Source organism: Rattus norvegicus, chromosome 5 (genome assembly GCF_036323735.1).
Source record: "Rattus norvegicus strain BN/NHsdMcwi chromosome 5, GRCr8, whole genome shotgun sequence".
NCBI lineage: Eukaryota > Metazoa > Chordata > Mammalia > Rodentia > Muridae > Rattus > Rattus norvegicus.
The window spans coordinates 167796849-167816411 of NC_086023.1; the positions used below are offsets into that span (position 1 = coordinate 167796849).

The window sequence follows — 19563 nt, forward strand, 5'->3', positions numbered from 1 at the left end:
TCAAGCTGCTTCCCTGACTGACCTCGAGCTGGACCCACTGAGCCACCCAGAGGACTGGAAGCCTGAGCATGAGCATCCCCCAGCAGACCTGCCCCCCCCCTTTTTTTTTTTTTTTTTTTTTTTTTTAGGAGACTGCTCAGAAAGTAAAGCTACTACTTTGCTTTGCTGACTAAACTTGACTGCGGAAGCGCTAGAAACTCAGGCATGAACACAGTGGAGCACATTCCTGGAGTCTGGCTCAGATTTGCTTAAACGCGCCAAGAATAAAAGAGGACGACGAAAGCCCTTCGACTTGTTCGTGGTTTTGGTGCTGAGTTGTGAAAACTGCTTGAAATCTGACTGGACCAGGTAGCTATCTCTGGAGCCACTGAAACTAAGGCAGGGTCGTCGCTCACAGTTGTCCTGAGGTTCCCCGGGGGCGCAACAGGAATCTGGGACCAAAGTGGTGATTACGGATTCGGTCGCCTAGCTCGCCCCTCCAGGCCTCTTTCTACAAACCACTGTGTTGGGGCGTGGTTAGCCCTCACTTGTCACCCGCCGTTCCCAGTTGAGCGTCAGCTGGAGACGACTGGAAACCCCGGAAGGGAGGAAGGGAGCGGCGTGGGCGTTGGTGACTCAGAACGCAACGCTGGGAACAGAAGGGTTAAATGGGCACGGTTAAGTGGCGCTCCGCCCCGTCAGACTCCGCCCACGGAGGCCGCGGCTGGCCTGCGTATTTATAGAGGCGGTGCCGGGCGCGCCGGGGCGTCCCTGTGACCCGCAGCCCCGCGTCATGGAGCGGCCGGCGCCTTTGGCCGTGCTGCCCTTCTCCGATCCCGCGCACGCCCTGAGCCTGCTGCGCGGCCTGAGCCAGCTGCGCGCCGAGCGCAAGTTCCTGGACGTGACCCTGGAGGCGGCGGGCGGCCGCGACTTCCCCGCGCACCGCGCCGTGTTGGCGGCCGCCAGTCCCTACTTCCGCGCCATGTTCGCGGGCCAGCTGCGCGAGAGCCGCGCCGAGCGCGTGCGCCTGCACGGGGTGCCGCCCGACATGCTGCAGCTGCTCCTGGACTTCAGCTACACCGGCAGAGTGGCGGTGAGCGGTGACAACGCCGAGCCGCTGCTGCGCGCCGCCGACCTGCTGCAGTTCCCCGCCGTGAAGGAGGCGTGCGGCGCCTTCCTGCAGCAGCAGCTCGACCTGGCCAACTGCCTGGACATGCAGGACTTCGCCGAGGCCTTCAGCTGCTCCGGGCTGGCGAGCGCTGCGCAGCGCTTCATTCTGCGCCACGTGGGCGAACTGGGCGCCGAGCAGCTGGAGAGGCTGCCGCTGGCGCGCCTGCTGCGCTACCTGCGCGACGACGGGCTGTGCGTGCCCAAGGAGGAGGCGGCCTACCAGCTGGCGCTGCGCTGGGTCCGCGCGGACCCGCCGCGCCGCGCGGCGCACTGGCCGCAGTTGCTGGAAGCTGTGCGCCTGCCCTTCGTGCGCCGCTTCTACCTGCTGGCACACGTGGAGGCAGAGCCCCTGGTGGCGCGCTGCCCGCCTTGCCTGCGCCTGCTGCGCGAGGCCCGCGATTTCCAGGCGGCTCGCTACGACCGGCATGACCGCGGGCCCTGCCCCCGCATGCGTCCGCGTCCCTCCACCGGCTTGGCCGAGATCCTGGTACTGGTGGGAGGTTGCGACCAGGACTGCGACGAGCTAGTCACGGTTGACTGCTACAATCCGCAGACCGGGCAGTGGCGCTACCTGGCCGAGTTCCCCGATCACTTAGGCGGGGGCTATAGTATCGTGGCACTGGGCAACGACATCTACGTGACGGGTGAGTGCGCTGGTTGATTTCCAAGAGAGATCTACTCAGGACCTGGCATTCTAGGACCGGACCTAGCCCTTGGCAGGGCGACTGCGTTAATTTCTCCGTCTGCTTTCAAGTTAGAAGCTCCCTGTACGAGCAGATACATAGTTCCTTTGTGGGTCTCTGTGCCCGGTGTGGTACAGCCTGCCTTGCTTAGCCAACTCCTTGCCCCGAGGTGCCTCCCTCTTTTGGGTTGGAAAAGACCTGGGCTTTGACATGGCACAATGGGTGCTTTCTTTTAATCCCCAAGGAATGCGGGGACAGGATGCAGGCTGGCGCCTGATGAGGCATCTCTCCCTCCCCAAAGCGGGGACATTTCTCCCTCCCTGCTAAGCCACAGGGGCCTCCTGACTCACGGCTTTGTCACCAGTGACAAGATTTCTTAGAGCCCCGCACCTAGGCGGTGCACTGTGGATCACATGGTGTTTAGGCTGTACTAGTCTACGACTGTAAACATGGTCACATGTTGAGAGATTTTCTTCCAGTTACTTGGCTGAAACCCCAAAACACTGCCGAGTCACGGTAGGCGGGCCCCAGCCTGCCCCAGTCCTGGGCTTCTCCCACGTTTTTCACTAAGGATGAATCCCTGATCAAACTGGAGGGAGGCTACAGGAGGCCACCCGGGATGGCCTCTGGAACTGCTATATAAGGAAAGACCACTGAGGCCTCTGGCCCTATTATCAGACGGGCAGGCGTGAGGCTGGGTGGTCACCGGGGCTGTGCCCAGTGTGGCACATTCCACAGAAAGCTTACGCTGATGCTGCTATGTCGAGCAGAAGAGGGGACAGACATATCGTGACTCGGTTCAGCGTCAGCTCTGCCTGGGCGTTCTTGACCAGCCACCCTGAATCCAGCCCTGTGCTGTACCCTGCCACAATGTATCCCTCTTTAACCGCCTGAGGCTGACCCAGTATTGTTTGGGGCTCCTCCCTTGCCACCCTGCCCCCATCTCCTCTGAAGTCTGGCTGATGATTTTGAGCCGAGAACGCCTTCCCAGAACTGGCCAGACTTGCCCTTGGATAAATGTCACAGCTGAACAGCTAATCAGGTTCAGGCAGGTGGCACCGACCTTGCATTCAGCTGCTGGTAGGGATTTTCCTGAGGGTCAGGGAAGCCACTTCAGCTGCTTCAGACCCAAAGATGCCTCAGACTCTCCTTCCTCAAAAGCTCTGGGCTGAGAGACAGACAGAATGTCTCTGTCCTGTCCAAGGCGCCAGTGGGGAAAGCCAAGGGGCACAGCCCCTAGGATTCCTGCAGTCTCCTGATAGCATGAGAGTTTCATGGTCTTAGACCTACTTTACACGTCTGTTTTGTTTTGTAAGACAGGCTTTCTCTGTGTAGTCCTGGCTGTCTCTGGAACTCTCTCTGTAGGCCAGGCTGCACAGAGATCTGCCTCCTTTATGGCCTTTTAAAAAAGGCTTTTGTGTACACACACACACACACACACACACACACACACACACACACACACACACACGTCCGTCGCATTTGTAAGAATTTCAAATGAAATACCCCTTTGCCCTCCACTGAAGTGCCAACTAGAGCCCCAGAATGTGTGGAGGTGTGGCTTGCTGGGTTAGGTCTCTTGGGGGATGGTGTGGATTCTCATCTTGTATTGGCACGATCCTGGTTTGAAAGTGCCCAGGGAGTCTAAGATTTGGTGGCCACATCCCACGTTTGGTGACTACTCAGAAGGAGCCGCCCAGACCCAGGCTGGACGTTCTGAGTTAGTTAAGTGTGATGGTTTTGGTGGGATTGGGGGGCAGGGCGGACCTAAGGCTGTGTGGGTAAGGGTACTTTTTGTTTTATTTTTTATGTATATGGATATTTTGCCTGGGTGTAACCTGTACCACATTCACACCTGGTGCCCACTGAAGGCAGAAGAGGGCATCGGATCCCCTGGGACTAGAGTCATAGATTCTCATGAGTTGCTGTGTGGGTTCTGGGGATGGAACCTAGGTCCTTGAAAGGGTAGCCAGTGGTCTCCACCCTCGTTTCGTTTCTTGGGATGGGGTCTCATGTAGCCCAGGGTAACCCGAACCCATGAGTGCTGAGATTATAGAAGTGTTGCTGTCTGGGGAGCAAACCACGCATGCTCTGGTAAACGCTCTGCCAGCTTAGCTGTGACCGCAGTCCAGGACTGCTGAGAAGGGGCATCTTTCGGCCTTGGTTTGGTAGCAATTTCTGGGTCTGTTTGGTGCCTCAGTGACAGCTTGGTGAGGCCCTAAGAGGACAAATGCATTTTGGGTGACAGAGGTGAGACCAATTTCTCCCTAGGGAGAGGCCAACCCTGAAGTCCAGGAAGGCACAGGTGGATGACTCACGGCATGTGGGCTGACCCTCTGTCCTTTGTATGCCCCGGCAGGTGGGTCCGACGGCTCCCGGCTCTATGACTGCGTGTGGAGATACAACTCGAGTGTGAACGAGTGGACGGAGGTGGCTCCCATGCTCAAAGCCCGGGAGTACCATAGCTCCTCTGTGCTAAATGGGCTTCTGTACGTGGTGGCAGCTGACAGCACCGAACGCTATGACCACGCCACTGACTCCTGGGAGGCCCTGCAGCCCATGACCTACCCCATGGACAACTGCTCTACCACTGCCTGCCGGGGCCGACTCTATGCCATCGGCTCCCTGGCGGGCAAGGAGACCATGGTGATACAGTGCTATGACCCAGACACCGATCTGTGGTCGATGGTGAACTGTGGCCAGCTCCCACCCTGGTCCTTTGCACCCAAGACTGTGACTTTGAATGGACTCATGTACTTCGTCAGGTGAGGCCGTGGTGCACTATTTGGGCTCCTCATCCCTGTGCCCATTTCATAGATGAGTACTGGCGAGGGGGCGGGTGGAGCAAGCTGGGAACAGAGTCTAGGGACACCCTTTAGACCATTGCTGTGAGCTTTAGGTGTTTTCTTACTCAGGCCAAATCAAGGATAGTGGAGTCTTGGCAGGGCCTAACTAAGCACCCAGTGATTTACCATGAATGCATCCACCGGCCACATGTATGTGCAGACTGAGAGAGAGAGGTCTCAGCTCTACCCTAGCTCCATCTGCAGGTTTTGGATGACTGCTCTGGTCACAGTCAAACACACCTTGACTAACTGGCTACTGGGCATCTGGGAGAAAAATTGGATGTCTGTATGCTCTGTGTGTGTGTGTGTGTGTGTGTGTGTGTGTGTGTGTGTGTGTGTGTGTGTATTCACCACTCCCCTTCCTGGTCCAGAGTCTGCCAGCAGCTGTAGGGCTGGGGCGGAGGGAGGTGGGGAGGGAAGGGAATGATAGGAGTTGCGCGCTGTTTCCCTTTGGTCACAGACTTTGATCTGGGACCCCAAAGGTGGGTGCCCTCTGCTCCTGGGCCTGGAACAGCAACGCCAGACCTTTGCCTGCCCTGCCCCTCCAACAGGAGGTGGCTGCGCTCTGAGTCTAAAGGGGACACAGGTGTTTTGCTCTTCATCTAAGTGGCTGAGGGGCCTGGTGTCTTTAAATCCCAGGGCCTGAAGATCTGCTTTGAGACTGCCCTGGAACCTTCTTGGATCCTGTTCTAAAACTGCCTGGCTCTTTGCTAGTCCTCCTCACCTCCCGTGATATCTTTAAGAAGTGGGAGGGCCTGGCTATAAATAGGACATGGTAGAGTGAGTGCCAGGTCTTTGCTTCGGCCCCTCTACAGTGGCTGCCAGCCCAGTACCTTTGAGAATGCCCTGCCTGTCCTAAGGTCCTAGGGCAAGATGTTCCCCATGGCTGTTCTGGGTCCTGACACCTGCTAGCTGTCCTTACGGATGGGAGTCGGGGTTGATCGCTGGCCCTCCATGTGGAAGTGGGAGGGTTTTGCCCAGCTAGTGGTTTGCTTCTGTGCCATCCACACAGGAAGCCGGTTCAGCCCAACCTGAAAGTCTGGATAAAGGAAGGCAGTGTTAAAGGAAGGCAGTGTTCTGTGATTCCGTTATAACCCTGTGTCCAGAGGGCACCTATCTATGTCTTGATAGCCCTGTCAGGAACACAGCCAGTGCTCTGAAGGCCATGGCATCCTGTGGCTATTATCAGTGACCAGTGAAAGAGCTGCTATCTGGGGCCTCCTGCTGTGCACCGACTCCCATGAAGCTTCCTAGAAAAGGCAATGATGTTGACCATGGCTGGGGGGGTAGCAGCCTTGAAGAGAGGAATAGAGAGCCCTGTCCAGCCCGGCCCCTTCAAGCTGTGACTCTTTGGACTCTGCTGGAAAGAAGGCAGGAAGTGTAGAGATACCTAGTGGGTTTGAAGCCAGCCTGGACTAGAAACCAAAACTCTGTCTCATAAATACATACAGGAAGAGTCAACAACTGGAGGGCCGTGCGGCACTCCCCGCCCAAGGTGCTGCTTCTGTCTAACCACCCATCTCTTCCTCCATTGCCCCACAGGGATGACTCTGCTGAGGTGGATGTCTATAACCCCACCAAGGACGAGTGGGACAAGATCCCATCTATGAACCAGGTAAATCCGAGGGTGTGGCAGCACTTGTAAGCCCAGGCTAGCCCCGGCTTTTGCAACTGAACTGTCATTAGATTGTTTGGAGGACAGTCATGGTGGGTGGAGCTTCTATTAAGGTCCTCTCCAGGTGTTCTCTGAGTTCATGGATGAGTTTTCCACAGACAGCAAGCGCAGGGGCCCCAGGGCAGGTGTGTTTGTGTGAACGCCCGAAGCCTTTGTGGCTAAAGGGAATGGGCTCCGACAGGTGTTAGGATACTGGGTACTCCTACTTGCTTCCTGAGGAATTGGCCTTGGTGACGTAATGCATTTAGTGGACACTGTGTGTTGTGTGCTCGGGGCGGGGTGGGGTGGGGGCAGCCCTCACTGCTGCTGCTGTCTGGTCAGGGTCACCTGTCTGTGCTTGCTGAGAAGAAACGTCTAAGGCTGATGGCGTAGTGACCCTTGCAAAGCTTTGTAGAATTAGACCGGGGTCCCTGGTGGCTGTACCAGCATGCTCTGTCCTGTCTGTACAATGGGAAGACCAGACAAGGACAAGCACGCCCTACAGGGCCGACGCAGGGGTGCTGGGTGTGGGCCACACCTGGAGGCCATGCTGACTACATGGGGGAACCCCATTTTTGATTCTGGGAACAAGAAGCATTGTCCCGTTTTGTCTATACTTCTAGAAAGCTGGCTGAGGGTGGTTCTCGGTGCTGTGGTTATGATGTGCTGGGCTGATGCCTGGAAATTATTAGAGTGATGGGGGAGAGAGGTCTGCCCAACCACAGTCAGTCCCCTGCCTCTCTCACACCCCTGCCTTGACCCACAGGTACACGTTGGGGGCAGCTTGGCCGCCCTGGGAGGCAAGCTCTATGTCTCTGGGGGGTATGACAACACCTTTGAACTCTCGGATGTGGTGGAGGCATATGACCCAGAGACCCGGGCGTGGAGTGTGGTGGGGCGGCTTCCAGAGCCCACCTTCTGGCATGGCAGTGTGAGTATCTTCCGTCAGTTCATGCCGCAGACACCGGCAGGGGGCCGTGGCTTCGAGCTGAACAGTGGCAGCAGTGACGTGGATGCAGGCCACCACAGGCTGCCACAGAACCCCGAAGAGCTACAATAGCCCAGGCCTGGCCCAGAGGAGGGCCTTGGTGCAAGGGGCCTGGCACCTGTGGGGGAGTGGCTCAGGAATGCTCAGTGAGCCCCTCGAGGCACCATGTGAAGGTCTCTGCATTCGGAGCCTATGTCACAGCTTCTGGGGACAAAGGCGGTGGTGACCACCAGCATGTATCAGCCTTCAGAAGTCACCTCCGGTTTGTAGGATCCAGCTCACCGCTCAGGGTGCCTCTCCTTGCTGCCCGCCCTTGGGCCTGTGTGCTTGCCAGAGCAGAAAGTCCTGTCATGGTCTGAAAGGGACCTGGCCTGGAGCGTTTGGGAATTCAGGAAGACAAAGGCTAAACGCCCCATCCGGTACCAAGGATCCTTGTAGCCAGTGCTGCAGGTAGAGGGGGTGTGTTCACACCATCTTTGGGGTCTCGCCATACAGGGGTTAAGTACTGAGACTAACCCGGAGGGCTGTCACAGTGTGAGCCCAAGGTCTGTTCCTATAGCACATGGTCTCACCTGGCGAGGTGTCCCTCCCGGGATCCTGCCCTGGAGGACATGAGCAAAGCTCATGAAGCTGGCTTGCTGCAGCTCCTCCTTGGGAGCCTCACCGACACTTGGCTAAGCGCGCAGCTACCAGGCCTGGGAGCGGAGACTCCTGCTTCTAAAGAGGCTGCGTGGGGCGTCCCAGCACTTGGCTGTGGGTTCAAAATGCTTGTGGTTTGACCTCGAAAAGAAGCAAGAGAGTTGGGAGCAGTAAGAGACAAGTTGGCTTTGTCTGGCTTGAAGGTGTACAACCCATCATCGGGAGAATTTTTCTGCCTCGTGTGGAAAACCTAGGATTTCTAGGGTCGTTAGGCCCAGGGACACAAGTACTACCACGGCTTTAGGGGATCCCTGGGTTTCTCTGTGACTTTGAGTGGTTTCGTGGGTTTGGGAGCCGAGACCCCTTTGTACACAGTAGGGTTTGTTATCTTTCTGGGGAAGAGGCCATTAGGGCTTTCTGTTATGGACAAAGGCAAAGTTGAGAGTTAGCTTTTCCTAGTGATCTCAAGGGCCGGTAAGGCTCTTGGAACAGAAGCCTCTACCCCACCACATGCCTACTGCTCCCTCCTTGGCCGGGTGGCACCTACCTGCTTCCTGTTTGATGCTGTGCACTGCAGATGTCAACTCTTGTTGAGTTTGAAAGCCGTGTCCTAGAACGCTCTGCTGGGCACCTGACCCTGGGAGAGACAGTAGGCATGGGGCAGTGCTGTCCCGACCCAGGCCCACTGGTGAGCCAGGGTTCCTTTGGGGATGTGCAGCGGTGCCTTGTTTCTTTCTCTGGGGCTGCCGGCCCATCCTTCCAGTGCCTCTTCTCTGAACCTTAAAGAGCTGCCTCCCAGGGCCACCTGGAGGGGTTGACGCTCTGCCACGGAGTGCCTTTGCTCAGCAGGGCGGGGGCCTGTGTCTGTGTGTGTGGTACTAGTCTCACTGCCGGGGACAGGCTAGGAGGCTTTGCAGAGGAGCTGCACTGCTGCAGTCCCGCAACCTGCAGATGTTCCTGCATTACGGTGCACACTTGCACTGGTCCCCTCTGCCTGTCTGTGCTCCAGAGCCACTCAGGCTTCTATATCAGGGCCCTATGACAACTAAAGATAGTAAAAAACTAGGCAGTTCCTATGGACCCAACCGGGAGTCCAGGACTGCCCCTCCCTCGGCTTCACGTCCGCCACTGGCTCTGGGCTGTAACCCACCGCTTAACACACATCTCTACACTAATAGGGATTGAAGCTGGGCCACCAGGGTACAGGACTGTCCCTGTCACGTGTATAAAGCTTTTATATGTTAGGACAAAATTAAGTTATGAGAAGTTCTGTGCCTGGTGTCGGATGATGATCTGTAAGGGATTTTTCTTCTATTTATGACTTCAGGTCGCCTTCCTCAGGAGGGCGGCTTAGTCACCAGTGACTGGGTAGATTTGTATATTTATTTTTGTCTGTTCTGTAGCTTCTGTGTCCAGCATCCTAAGGTTTTAGGATGCTTCCCTGATTTTTGAAATAAAATGTTTCCTATATTCTGGGTGTCGTGGCCTTTATTTTTTGACAGGGTTTCTCTGGGTAGCCTTGGCTCTCCTAGAACTCACTTTGCAGACCAGGCTGGTCTCACTCACAAGAGATGCACCTGCCTCTGCCTCCCAACTGCTGGGATTGAAGGCGGTCGACAGGTGTAAGTCTGGGGAGCCCAGCATCTGAGGGAGCTTGCCTTACAGAGCCTCTAAGGCCCTGTGAATAAAATATACATGATGTGTGAAGGTATGGCTCTCGTCCATAAAGATGGATCTATGCCTGGGAGGGTACCTTCACCTGTGGGTACCCCAAAAGACTGAAAACCACAGATACATTACAGTTCATAACAGAAGCAAAGTTACAGTTATGAAGTAACGATGAAAATAACTTTAGGGTTAGGGGTCACCACAACAGCAGAAGCTATGTTAAAGGGTTGCAGTATTAAGAAGGTCGAGAACCACTGCTTTAGAGGGTTCCTCAACAGGCCCCTCAGCCCCCCAAAGCCGCTGGAGCACTCTTTCCTCAGAGCCTATCTAAAACCAGAGTAGGCAGGCGCCTATGCTGGAAAGGAAGCAGGCTTAGGATCCCTGAGGGTGGATGGAGGCTCTCCTGTGCTAAATGCTACACCACTGAGCCACACCCCAGCTCTGTAGCCTGTAGCATCTGCAGAACAGAACAGAAGCAGCTTGATGACTGCACATTGCTTCTACCTCAGCTCCTTCAAGGAATGAAAGGGAGTCACGTGGGTGTGTAAGTTTGAGTGAAACCATTTTCCTAGGCTCCCAACTCCAGTGGGGATCAGTGGGATGAGGGATGGGGTGGGAGGTGGGCATGGATATGCCATCCCTTGGAACAAGGGGATTAGGCAAAGCCCACCTCCAGCCACCAGAGCCAAGAGCACTGATTCAGCCTGGCTGGTGAATGTCCATGTCTGACACTCCTATGCCTCCTCTAACAGGGAAGTGCTGGTGACAGCCTCAACCAAGTGTGGCAAAGATAGTACCATACACTACCTCAGCTGCCACAGTGAGGAAGGCCCCGGAGCTCCTGCTACACTAATAGTCCAGGCAGGCATCTTCAGAGCAGAACCCCTACCCCTGCCAATAATTCTGTGGAGGTTCCCTTCTCAGTACGTGGCTGAGAAGCATGAGTGTGTAGCGTGTTCCAGCCCATGCAAACATGCGGGTGAAGTAGGAGCTCGCTCAGGCACATAGGCAAGCAAAGGAGTTAAATAGGATTTAAGCATCTGCAGTACCCCTGACCCACGGCACCCTGCTATGTAAAGGTAACCTTTCTTGTTCAAGGAAGGTCTGTACCAAGACAGGGCCCTCCCCAGGGATGGAAGCCATCAAGGCCAGCTTGCTCCGCTGCCACTACTGTGTCCAGCTTCACTGGACTTGCTTACCGCTGGCCAATGAAGCCATCACCATGGGCCCTGGCCACTCTGTCCAACTTCAGAGGCTTTAACCCCTGGCTGGCCTCACCTACACTCTGCTAAATAAGGACACTACCCGTTGGTGTGCAAGAGTGAGGGACAGGTGGACGCCACCTTCACCCCCTCCTCAGCTTTGCTGGGGTTACCTGGGGCAGTCAAGGACTGAGGGGATTCCTGAGGCGATGGCTGGGAAGGAGCACGTCAATATGGTTCAGGCCTGCAGTTGCAGATCACAAGGAATGAACCACTGAACAAGGGAATCCTAAGTCACATGTTTATTGGTCAAGGGGACACTGGACAGGCTACGTGTCACAGTCCTCAGGGACAGCAGCCGTGATGATGAGAGACGGCTCCAGGACCCCGGAGCTAGCAAAGCTCTCCTCTGAACACAGTCTCTGGCTAGGGAGTTGGGAGGCAAGGCCACCCTGGGTCAGGGACTCCACAATGACCTCTGCGGAGCCCACCTCCAGGTCTGCAGGTGGCTGGAGAGCCACCACCACCATCTTCTCATCGTCGATGATGAGGTTCCGGAGCTTGCGCTGCCGAGGGTTGTAGTTCTCCACTCTATCGTGGATCTCCATGTGCCTCCGCAGGTGAGCCTGGGGAGAAGCAGGCGCTCAGAGCTGGGCATGGAAGGGAGGAGGGGAGCAGGAGACCCAGCCTGGCCTACCTGCCGAGTGAACTTGTAGCCACACTCGGTGCACTCGAACTTTCTCACGCCTTTGTGTCGTCTGACGTGCACCCGTAACTGTTCCACTGCTGCGGGAGGAATGGGACCGCGGGCATTAGGACAGGGTCTCCTGACTCCAAGGCCCCACTGCACCGCATTGAGGTCACCGCTGCCCAGGTGCAGGGTGCCGTGCCCCCACCCCACCCTCACAGCAGCTCCACTCATCTCTTCGCACATGGAAGATGGAGCTGGCTGGAAGGTTCTAAGAGCACCTGGAAGCCACTGTTGCCCCTGATCTCTGTGTAGACCCTCCAACCCAGGTAGGCAGGAAACAAGCCAGGCCCTCTGTTCTACCGCTTGCTGACTAATTACCTTTGAAGGTCTTGCCACAGATCTGGCAGAAATGAGGTCTGCCCTCCTGATGACGGCTGGCCACATGCCTCAGAAGGGGGCCCTTCTCAGTGAAGCGCTGCTCACAGAATTCACAGCTAAAAGGCCTCTCACCCGTGTGGGTGCGGTTGTGCTTGTCCAGACTGGCTGTGGGGGACAAGGTGGAGCTCAGTACCTGTCTCAGCCCTGAGGCAAGGAGGGGACGGGCCTGCCTCACCTTGGGTGCGGAAGGTCTTCCCACAGAGGTGGCACTGGAAGGGCTTCTCTCCTGTGTGTGTGCGCAGGTGCATGTTGAGGTTGGCCTTCTGGGTGAATGCATGGCTGCAGAACTCACAGACATACGGCCTTTCATTCCTGTTCGTTTGGGAACACAAGGCAGAGGGTCATTACCCTGGGGAAGCCCTCCCCTTCCACCCACTCTGCTGGAGCTAGACGTGCTAAGCAAGCAGCAGGGCTTGGGTAGTACCAAGCAAGGGACACCACTATTCGCAGAAGCAAAAGACAAGTCTATTCTGCAGCGAGTCAGGAAGCTAAAGGATAAGAATTAGCCTAGGAGGCAGACACTTGCCTCAGCCTAAGTCCTCCCCACTAACCTAACAAACCTGCCTGTCTCTCACCTCCACCCTGGAAGGGCTATGAGTGCTACACTCGAGGAGAGGGAGGAGGAGGGGAGGAGGAGGAGGGGAGGAGGAAGAGGAAGAGGAGGAGGAGGAGGAGGAGGAGGAGGAGGAGGAGGAGGAGGAGGAGGAGGAGGAGGAGGAGGAGGAGGAGATGCCGCTTCCTGAGGTAACGCGGCCACACCAGAGAGAGCAAGCACTCGTTGATACCTGTGCTTGGCCTTGATGTGCATCTGCAGCCCATTGCGGCTTGAGGCCCGGTGCCCACATTCTTCACACACAAAGAGCTTTTCTCCACGATGCTTAAAAGCCTCGTGCAGCTGTAGCTCCGTCCTAGACAGGAAGCACTTGGCACAAGTGGGGCACTGCAGGAGGGTGAGACAGGCAGAGGGAGTGAATCCAGGTGAGGACAGGGCTGAGCTGTCCAGGGGCCACAGGAACCCCAACCCTGTTTGGCACTTACTGCGTGGGGTTTAGGGGCTCCATGCAGCTTGATCATGTGGCTCTGCAAGTCCTTCTTCTGCATGAACTGCTGGGAGCAGGAGGAGCACTGAAAAAACAGGTCTAGTCAGGTCCAGTGCAGTCGGCACCATCAGTGCCTTGCTCTCAGCACACGGGGAAGGGCCTAGTCCATACACAAGGACACTCCATGATGGCTGAAGGTTGGCTCCAAAGAGGGGGCACTATTCAGCCATCCATACCATCCCTCCAAAAACTGCTGACCAAGTAAGGCTACAGACAGTGGCCCTGTCTACAGAAGTGGTGTCACTGAATGGGCAAGGAAGGCAGGCTTCAAGGGAGAGGTGCCAGGTACCACCCTAGTCAGACAGCTACATACACCCTCTCCCCACAGCCCATGGCCCTGGGATAAGTGGGCCTGACCTTGTAGGGCATCTCCCCTGTGTGAGACACCATGTGCACCCGCAGCTCCATCCTCCGGCGGAAGGTCTCCTGGCATACGGAGCATGTGAAGACCTGGCAGTGTGAGGGGCAAGCAGGGCCAGCATCAGGGAGGGCCTCTGCCTGCGACGGCAGCCTCTGCAGGGGCTTCCAAACGCTGCTGGGAAGTGTCTGCCTGGGGTAGGGGATGCTGGGGTAGGAGAGGGCAACATGTAACCTGCCTGCCTTGACCATCAGAGCACTGCACACTACCACACGCCAGACCCTTCTCGGCTCCAGACAGGCTAAAGACAGAGCCAGCTGGTACTGACCAGTCTCTGGGAAGAGAAGGACGGGATTTAGCCAAACACTACCCACTTGGGGCTGGGGGGCTGACAAGGTGGCCCTTCCCAGCAGCCATCTCCCACACACACTTTTCTTACTCCAGAGAGTAAGATGGAGCTAGACCAGGAGCCCAGGCAGGCAAACCCAAAATATCCTTGCAGGGTTTATCTCCTGTGCCCTCTGAACTCATGAGTCCCACATGTACTAGGATGTGGACGTGATGACATCCAAGGCCCCCGCAGATCTCATTTTATAATCCCGTAGGGTTTCCTGAGGATCCTTCCCAGATGGCTTGAAGACACAGGCTACTATGCTGCTGCCCACAACTACTTGGACCAATCCCAAGTACCTGTTCTGAGCGGTTCATGCAATTCCGGGCTTCATGCTCCAAGAGGTTCTCCTTGCGAAAGTAACACTTCCCACATTTGGGACACTCGAAGGGTTTCTCCCCAGTGTGTTTCCTGCCAGGAAGAGAGGCCACAGAGGCGTGGGGGCTAAGAGGGTTTCCCAGCTCTCTGGTACTCAGGACCTCTCCAGCTCCTGCTCCAGACAAACTGTGCTGCCCAGGAGGAAGAACCATCCTGAGACTAGCTGGAGTTAACCATGTAGGCTTAGTGAGCCCCAGGTCGGTAATGTAAGAGAAGGCTACAAACCCCCTCCAGCTTAGAGATCCTCGAAGAAGAAAGAAACAGTGGCCACAGGTCCAAATGGCCCCATGCTGGAGAGAGCCAGGAGCCAGGAGAGGCCAGGCCTACTTCTGCCTGCCTCCCTAAATGGCTACCTCAAAACTTTACTGACACAAGCTAGTTGACATCCTCTGAGGGCCCCATCTTCAACATCATGGCAGAGGACAGGTGATATGGCTCAGGACAGGTGATATGGCTCAATGGACAGAAGCACTTTTCTGGACTCAAGTTCAATTCCTAAGACACATATGGTGGAAAAAAACAAAACTCCCACAAGCTGTACTCTCATGTCTACACGTGGTCCCCCACCCCCGTCAAAGAAGTAAGTAAATGTGAAACTCCACGACCAGATTCTGCCCACCTCTTCTCACTGGTACCAGCAAGTGTGGCTGTAGCAGTTCATAAGGTCCGTGAGTCAGCACTGGTTCCTGGCTCCCTACTATCTCTCCAGGAGGCTCTATTAAGTCCAGAAGTCTTTGCAGAAAAGGCGGCCCTCTTTACCTCTTGGCTCACAACCCTCCAGTGGTTCCTATTTAATACTAAGAGAGCCCAGGGGGCAGAGGACATGGGTAACCAGTTGCCAAATGCCCAATGCCAGGTTAGGCCCTAACCGCTCAACAGGCAGGCTTACTCCCAGGGGCATTACTGCTAGCCTGTTCCCAGCCAGAAGGCTCTCCACAGCGAACGGCTTCCACACCTCTTCAAGTCTCATCTGCTAGCCTAGATGGGTGGCAGAGGCTTGTGATGTCATCTCAACTACTTTGTCTGAATCTTAATTTTTTTTCTCCTGGCACTTTGGGGAGTGAACCCAGGGTCTCACGTATTAGGCAAGCAGATTAAGACTGAGCTATATCCCCAGCGCATTCCCAGCTGCTACAAACTGAGGCAGAAGGATCAGAAGCTCAAAGCCAGCCTGGATAATTTAGTAAGGCCTGGATGTAGCTCAGGGGCAGAGACCCTGAAGGTCACAGGAGGGCAGGGGGTCTCTTTGAGCTTATGATCCCTCTGCCCCACCCCCACCCCCCAGGCCACAGTTATTGGAAACTAACCCTAGTTATACAACGGGCTCCAATTACCAATTCCTGGGCTCTTCTCTCCTCCTCTCAAAACCGGGAGTCACATACTGCAGCCCCAACTGGCCTGGAACTCCCAAAGAGTCCAACAGCGCAGGCTCAGGCTGTCTGCTTCATTCTAAAGCACTGTTCCTCTCCTGCAAGACTGTCTGTATCTGTGCTGCATCTGAGGGCTACATCATCTTGTCCCAAACCTAGCAGCTTGCTGAATAAACTACACAAGCCCTGACCTCCGCACCATGGGTAGCATGGAGTCTCCTGTATGTCCAGAAGCCAAACCTACTCCCATCCTCTTCACTGCAAGTATCCTCGTCCCTGTAGTCCCTGACACTGCAAGAACTTCAGTTTCTCTTTTCTTTTGAGACATGGTGGTCTCCCTATATAGTCCTGGCTGACCTGAGACTCACTACCCAAACTCAAACTTGCAGCAATTCTCCTGCCTCTGTTTTCCAAGTACTGGGATCAGACAAATGCCAACATACCTAGATACAAAAATCTCTTGAAGCCATTCCTTCTCAGTTCTCAGGGGCATCAGCAAACCACAGACCAAGGAAGGAAGAATATAGCATGGGCAGACATGTATAGCCTCATCTACCCAAAGGCCAAACCCTAGGCATGACAAACAGGCCTCACTCCTATACCAGGTGAGCACTAGTGGCTTGACAGAGTGACACACTGACGACACAGCCTGGCTTGGTACAGAGGCAACTGCAGCCGACTGGTAGAACCACATGGCTACTGAGCAGCTGAGACAGGCCTGTGTCTGTATCACTCATTTTCGATGTGTGGAGAGCACTTGTTTTCAAGACAAGATTTCTCTGTGTATTCCTGGCTGTCCTGGACTACAGGCTGCAGACCAGGCTGGCCTCAAACTCAGAGATCTACCTACCTCTGCCTCCTAAGTGCTGAGATAAAAGGTGTGCACCACCAGGCCTGGCCTGTGACACTGGATCTCAAGTAATCTGAACTCAAAATAAGTGAGGTATGGTGGCAATGACTTTTATCCTGGCACTTGGGAGACAGATGAAGGAGGATCTCTGAATTAGAGACCAGCCTGGTTTACACAATGAAGATCACAGGACAGCCAGAGCTATACAGAGAGACCCTGCCTGGGATAGGGGACTTTGTTGTTTTGAAACAGTCCTAAGACTAGGTATGGTGGTGCACATCTTTAATAGCAGCACTCAGGAGGCAGATACAGGTAGATCTCTAAGTTCTAGGCCAGCTTGGTCTACACAGTAAGTTCCAAGTCAACTTGGAAAAAGAAGTGGAGAGGAGGCAGGTGGTAGTGGCACAACCTTTGATCCCAGCTCCGGAGGCAAAGGCAGGCTGATCTCCGTGATTTTGAGGCCACCCTGGTCTACAGAGTGTTCCAGGACAGCCAGGGTTACACAGAGAAACCTGGTCTCAAAAAACAAACAAGCAAACATATTAAAAGCCCTACAAAGGGGGTTGGGAATTTAGCTCAGTGGTAGAGTGCTTGCCTAGCAAGCGCAAGGCCCTGGGTTTGGTCCCCAGCTCCAAAAAAAAAGAAAAAAGAAAAAAGAAAAAAAAAAAAAAAAGCCCTACAAAGCTAACGAGAGGAACAAACCTCCAAGCCCTCCAGGGTCCCTGCTAGACAAACGGTCCCTCATACATAACTGACACACAGAGCTAGACAAATGGCCCCTCATACATAACTGACACGCAGAGCTAGCACTCTCAGAGACACAGGCAGCCTCCGACCTTCCTTAAGATCAGCCTCTTGTCACAGCCTACACTGCCTATCAGACCTCAGCTCCAGCTTGGGAAGGGGCCAGAGGCTTGTCTCATGCTTCATGTGGGCAGAGGCCTGCCCATGGTCAGTCAAACTCCACAATGGGTAGAATCTACTGACCGGGTGTCCACAAACCCATAATTCACAGGAAGACAGGAAGAGGGGGCAGGTGACCAGGCACTATTAGGGCCTGACATAGAACCCCCAGCACCACAGAGCCCAGAGCAGGGGAGTACAGGGCCCCTTCCCACAACGTGGAGGGGCGGATAGGGAAAGAAAATAGAGAGAAACAGAGCATTTACCTGTTGTGGACTTTTAGGTAGTATTTGCTGAGGAACTTCTTATGACATGTGGGACATTCGACCGGAACTGCTGCACCTTTTCTGCCCTCGGTGGGCTCGGCTGTGAGGGAGCCTGCACCCAGGGCTGGCTCTGCCGCACACGGCTTTCTAATCACTTTTGACTTCCTCCTGGTCAGCACAGTCTCAGGCTCAGATGCATAATCGCCATCACCATCCCTGTCGTCCTCAACTTGAACCACCACTTCCCACTAGAGTAGAGGAGGCAGCAGGAGGGGATAGGGTCACCCAGGTATCAGCAGGGACCTGCCTTTAACTCCAACATAAGCCCCACCCCCTGGACAGTCCCTTCAGCAGAGACCCTTTCCCTCCGGGTCCAGAGAAAATGGCAATGTTGGACTTGGAGCACAATGGCTGTGTTAGCAGCCAGGTTGACTAACCTAAGGAAATACCCGTAACCCTGATGCTCACTCCACCCCAAGGAAGCTGGCAACCATGGACAAGTGTAGCTCGCAGGAGGTCAGCTGAGACCACTGGCTTCCTATGTCTGCTCCAGAAGTGCCGGTCTTTACCCTTATGCCTGCCTCCCCAGCTCAGCACCCTGGAAACAGTACCTCATTGCTCTCGCCCTGCAGTGGGGCACCTTCAGCTTCAAAAGGCCTTGGGGGCTCTTTGCTGTCCTCAGACTCTTTGTCCGCTGGGGGAGAAGGCTTCAACACCTGCTTGAGTTTCCCACAGAGGAAGGCCGGGCTGCTCTGGGCAGGTGTGCTGAGCTGGGGCTGCTCACCGTCTCTGGGCTCCTGATCCACAGAGGCCAGGCTCAGAGTCCTGAAAACTTCCTCCTCATCCAAGTCTGTTGGCTCCTTGAGGTGGCTTTTCACATCCTGGGAGGAAACTTGGCCCGGTCCACTCTGTGCCTGTCCCGCTGAGGTTTGGGGCTGGAAGCTCTGACATAGCTCCACAGCCTCAGGCACCCTCAACTCTTTGGCTGCCAAGAGCACCTGATCCCTGTTCCCTGAGGTGAGGGCGAGGTGGCCAGTGTAGAAAAAGTCCAGCAGGAGGCCAAAAATCTCAGCAAAACCTGCAGGGAGGACAACACTGCCCCCTGAGCCATCCCCGTAGATTCTCTGGAAGAAACGGCTGCAACACGCCAGGACACTCCAGTGCGCCTTGAACACCAGGCCCCCCACGTCCAGCGTGGCGTCGCAATACTGGCCCTTCTCACGCTGCTTGTTGAGTTCCTGCAGAACCCTCACGCTGTGCTGTACGAAGGAACCATCCATAATCTGGAAGGGAAGGCAAACATGACACTCTGGCCAGCCCCAATCGGGGAAGCCCTTTTAGACTGAGGGTGAGATGGACACTTTAAACATCCACCCATGTCGGGATGAAGGCCTGGGTCAAGGTTAGAAGGTGCACACGGGGCACACAGCCAGCGTGGAGTGACAGCCTCTTGGGGGCGGGGAGCGGCATGGGTTGGCCAGAGGGGAGAGAGCGGGAGAGGAAGTGCATGGCGCGAGACAGGACTGGGTCCGTCGGGATAGGGTGCTGGTGGGAGAAAATGAAAATGAGAGTTTGGGGGACAGAAAAGCGTGGACGACAACTGATCTGTAGCGCACCCAACGCACAGCCAGAAGGGCAGGGCGGCGGCTGCGCACAGGTGACCCAAGCCCACGCCGCGCCTGCACGTCGCGGACGGCAAGTGGAAGGCGGCGGCCACACTCTCCTCAGAGCCCGAGGCGCCTCCCTCCCGCGCCCTCCTCACCCTGCCGGTCCTCCCGGCTCGCACCGGCCTCACTGCTCCGGGCTAGACCACTTCCACCGCCCACAAGACTAACTACTGCCCGGCCCACAGCGCGGAGACGCCGCCGTCGCCGCGCCGGATGTGACGTATAGGCGCTCAGGCCAGAACCGGACGCCTCGGCGGCGCAAAGTCCTTAGGTCCCGCCTCGAAGGCGGAGCCTCAGAGAAAGGCCAATGGGCAGCATAGAG

The 19563-nt window shown here is 55.8% G+C and overlaps 2 protein-coding genes across 10 annotated transcripts; one reads left to right on the top strand and one right to left on the bottom strand.

Moving 5' to 3' along the window:
• Positions 1–772: 772 nt before the first annotated feature.
• Klhl21 (kelch-like family member 21) lies at positions 773–9428 on the top strand. Its single transcript, NM_001107996.1, has 4 exons — positions 773–1793; positions 4192–4597; positions 6221–6293; positions 7099–9428. Exons 1-4 carry the CDS (start codon positions 773–775, stop codon positions 7390–7392), a joined length of 1794 nt encoding a protein of 597 aa, NP_001101466.1. The 3' UTR covers positions 7393–9428.
• Positions 9429–11116: 1688 nt separating this feature from the next.
• Positions 11117–19484, bottom strand: Zbtb48 (zinc finger and BTB domain containing 48). 9 transcript variants are annotated; one of them, XM_006239469.5, is made up of 11 exons: positions 19361–19461; positions 18186–18857; positions 17575–17822; positions 14107–14218; positions 13416–13508; positions 12997–13083; positions 12744–12898; positions 12134–12270; positions 11899–12063; positions 11527–11615; positions 11117–11455 (listed from the first exon to the last, which is right to left on the bottom strand). In XM_006239469.5, the coding sequence occupies exons 2-11, from the start codon at positions 18852–18854 to the stop codon at positions 11159–11161; spliced, it is 2052 nt and encodes a 683-aa protein (XP_006239531.1). In that variant the 5' UTR covers positions 18855–18857; positions 19361–19461; the 3' UTR covers positions 11117–11158. The 9 variants fall into 9 exon arrangements, 8 of the variants coding, with proteins under 8 accessions (XP_006239531.1, XP_063144163.1, NP_001013234.2 ...); XM_063288093.1 differs by having other exon boundaries at positions 19191–19451; NM_001013216.2 differs by having other exon boundaries at positions 19337–19438.
• Positions 19485–19563: the final 79 nt, after the last annotated feature.